The sequence below is a fragment of the Sinocyclocheilus rhinocerous genome, unplaced genomic scaffold (assembly GCF_001515625.1).
Source record: "Sinocyclocheilus rhinocerous isolate Xijiao unplaced genomic scaffold, SAMN03320098_v1.1 scaffold161, whole genome shotgun sequence".
NCBI classification, from domain to species: Eukaryota; Metazoa; Chordata; class Actinopteri; order Cypriniformes; family Cyprinidae; genus Sinocyclocheilus; species Sinocyclocheilus rhinocerous.
The window spans coordinates 1,027,485-1,029,228 of NW_015627226.1; the positions used below are offsets into that span (position 1 = coordinate 1,027,485).

Here is a 1,744-nt window from a genome sequence, read left to right on the forward strand (position 1 = left end):
GCAATTGGGCTGTTTTGACCCAGCGGTTGGGTTAAATGTTTAACCCAACCTTCTGGGTAGTAACCCAACCACTGGGTCAAAACAACCCAATAGCTGGGTTTGTCCCTTTTTAACCCAGCGCTGGGTTATATTTAACCCAGCATTTTTTTTTAGAGTGCACACACACACATTTAATTGATTTCTTTCCCAAATTGCATTGACTGCTCTAAAATATGATACACCAATGTTTCAGGAGTTTAGGACACAGAATAGGACACATGCTTATTCGATAACTGTTTTATTTCCTACTTGGGTTTATGTATGTGCTTGATTTTTTTTTTTTTTAAGTTTAACAGTTCTTTCCAAAGCATCGTTAGATGCCAGTGTTTCCTGTCATAGCTATGCAAAGATTTGATTTCAAAAACAGTATCATAGCTATTGAACTATTTCTTGTTATGATTTTAAATCTGTATTTAACCTCAGAACGATCTCAAAGTAAAAAAAAAAGGTGCTAAAGTCTTTTTTTGTGGTGACCGTGCTTTAAAATGAAATTATTAGAATCTTTTAATTCAAGTTTGACAATGATCAGTGTTGAGTGCTACTGTAAGGTTAACCCTTCCTGGTTTAAGTGTTTGAAAATGATTAACAGTTTAAAACATTCATTAGAAATTTAGATAAGTAATCAAATATAACCAGTTACATTAATAAAGTAATTGAAATAGTTACATTACTTATTACATTTTAAATAGGGTAACTTGTAAGTTGTAACCTATTACATTTCCAAAGTAACCTTTCCAACACTGACACTGAGTGCGGCGACCTGCACCATATATAATTACATAACATATATAAAAAACACTTTTCATAGGAAATAATTTTGAGTACAGTTTTCATTTCACTTGAGGGTGCACAAGTTACTTCTTAATGTGAAATAAAACTTAACTTGGCACCGAAGTATTGAATACATATTTAAGTATGCTAGATTGTTGTCACATGACCTCATTATGCACATTATACACATTTCCCAAAGTGGCTTTCAGTTAGCATCTCAAAAAATGTTTGTTTTGCATTTTATTCCTTTTTATGTAAAAATGCCTTACATGTTGTTTCCTTACAGTTGAGCCACGCACGCTCTTCAGTTAAAGGTACTGCAGAACTTCTGGTCGGTGTGAGCGGTTTGGCTTTTGAAGCAGAGATCTCGAGTACAAACTCTGGCTTTAAACAAGTGCTGATGTTCAATCACTCAATACCTCAGGTAGTGGAATTATCTGTCAGTCCTAATATTATATCTCCTTGTAAAGGTACAATCTTGTTTACCGATTTTCAGCTAAATCCAGTCATTTCAAAAGGAATCCAAACGATCTGGAATTTCAAGTGAGGGCGAAAAATTTCCCCACGCAATTTTCACATTGGGTTCAAATTGGTCACTCAAATATATATACATATTTTTCACGACACCATTGACAACGAACAATGGACCTTGTTGACCACAAAAATTTAGCAGAAATTTTACTCATTTGCAGTGCTGGGTAGTAACTGATGTAATCTGGATTACATAATAATATTCTGAAAATTAAGTACTTGTAATTAGATTATATTACATTTTAAAATACTTGTAATCAGACTACAGTTACTTTTTTTATTGATTACATATTACAATTATATTACATTACATTAAAATGTACAAATTCACATTATTTCTTATTTGCATGTAGTGCAGGGATGCATGAACCTCATTCACCTAATATATATATATATATATATA

The 1,744-nt window shown here is 32.6% G+C and overlaps 1 protein-coding gene across 1 annotated transcript in view; it reads left to right on the forward strand.

Moving 5' to 3' along the window:
• The window catches only part of LOC107722497 (uncharacterized), a 38,539-nt gene that overhangs the window by 11,994 nt on the left and 24,801 nt on the right, over positions 1-1,744 (forward strand). The window contains exon 19 of the mRNA XM_016530865.1: positions 1,097-1,234. Within this exon, the coding sequence (XP_016386351.1) occupies positions 1,097-1,234 (138 nt within the window). The remainder of the gene's footprint in view (positions 1-1,096; positions 1,235-1,744) is intronic.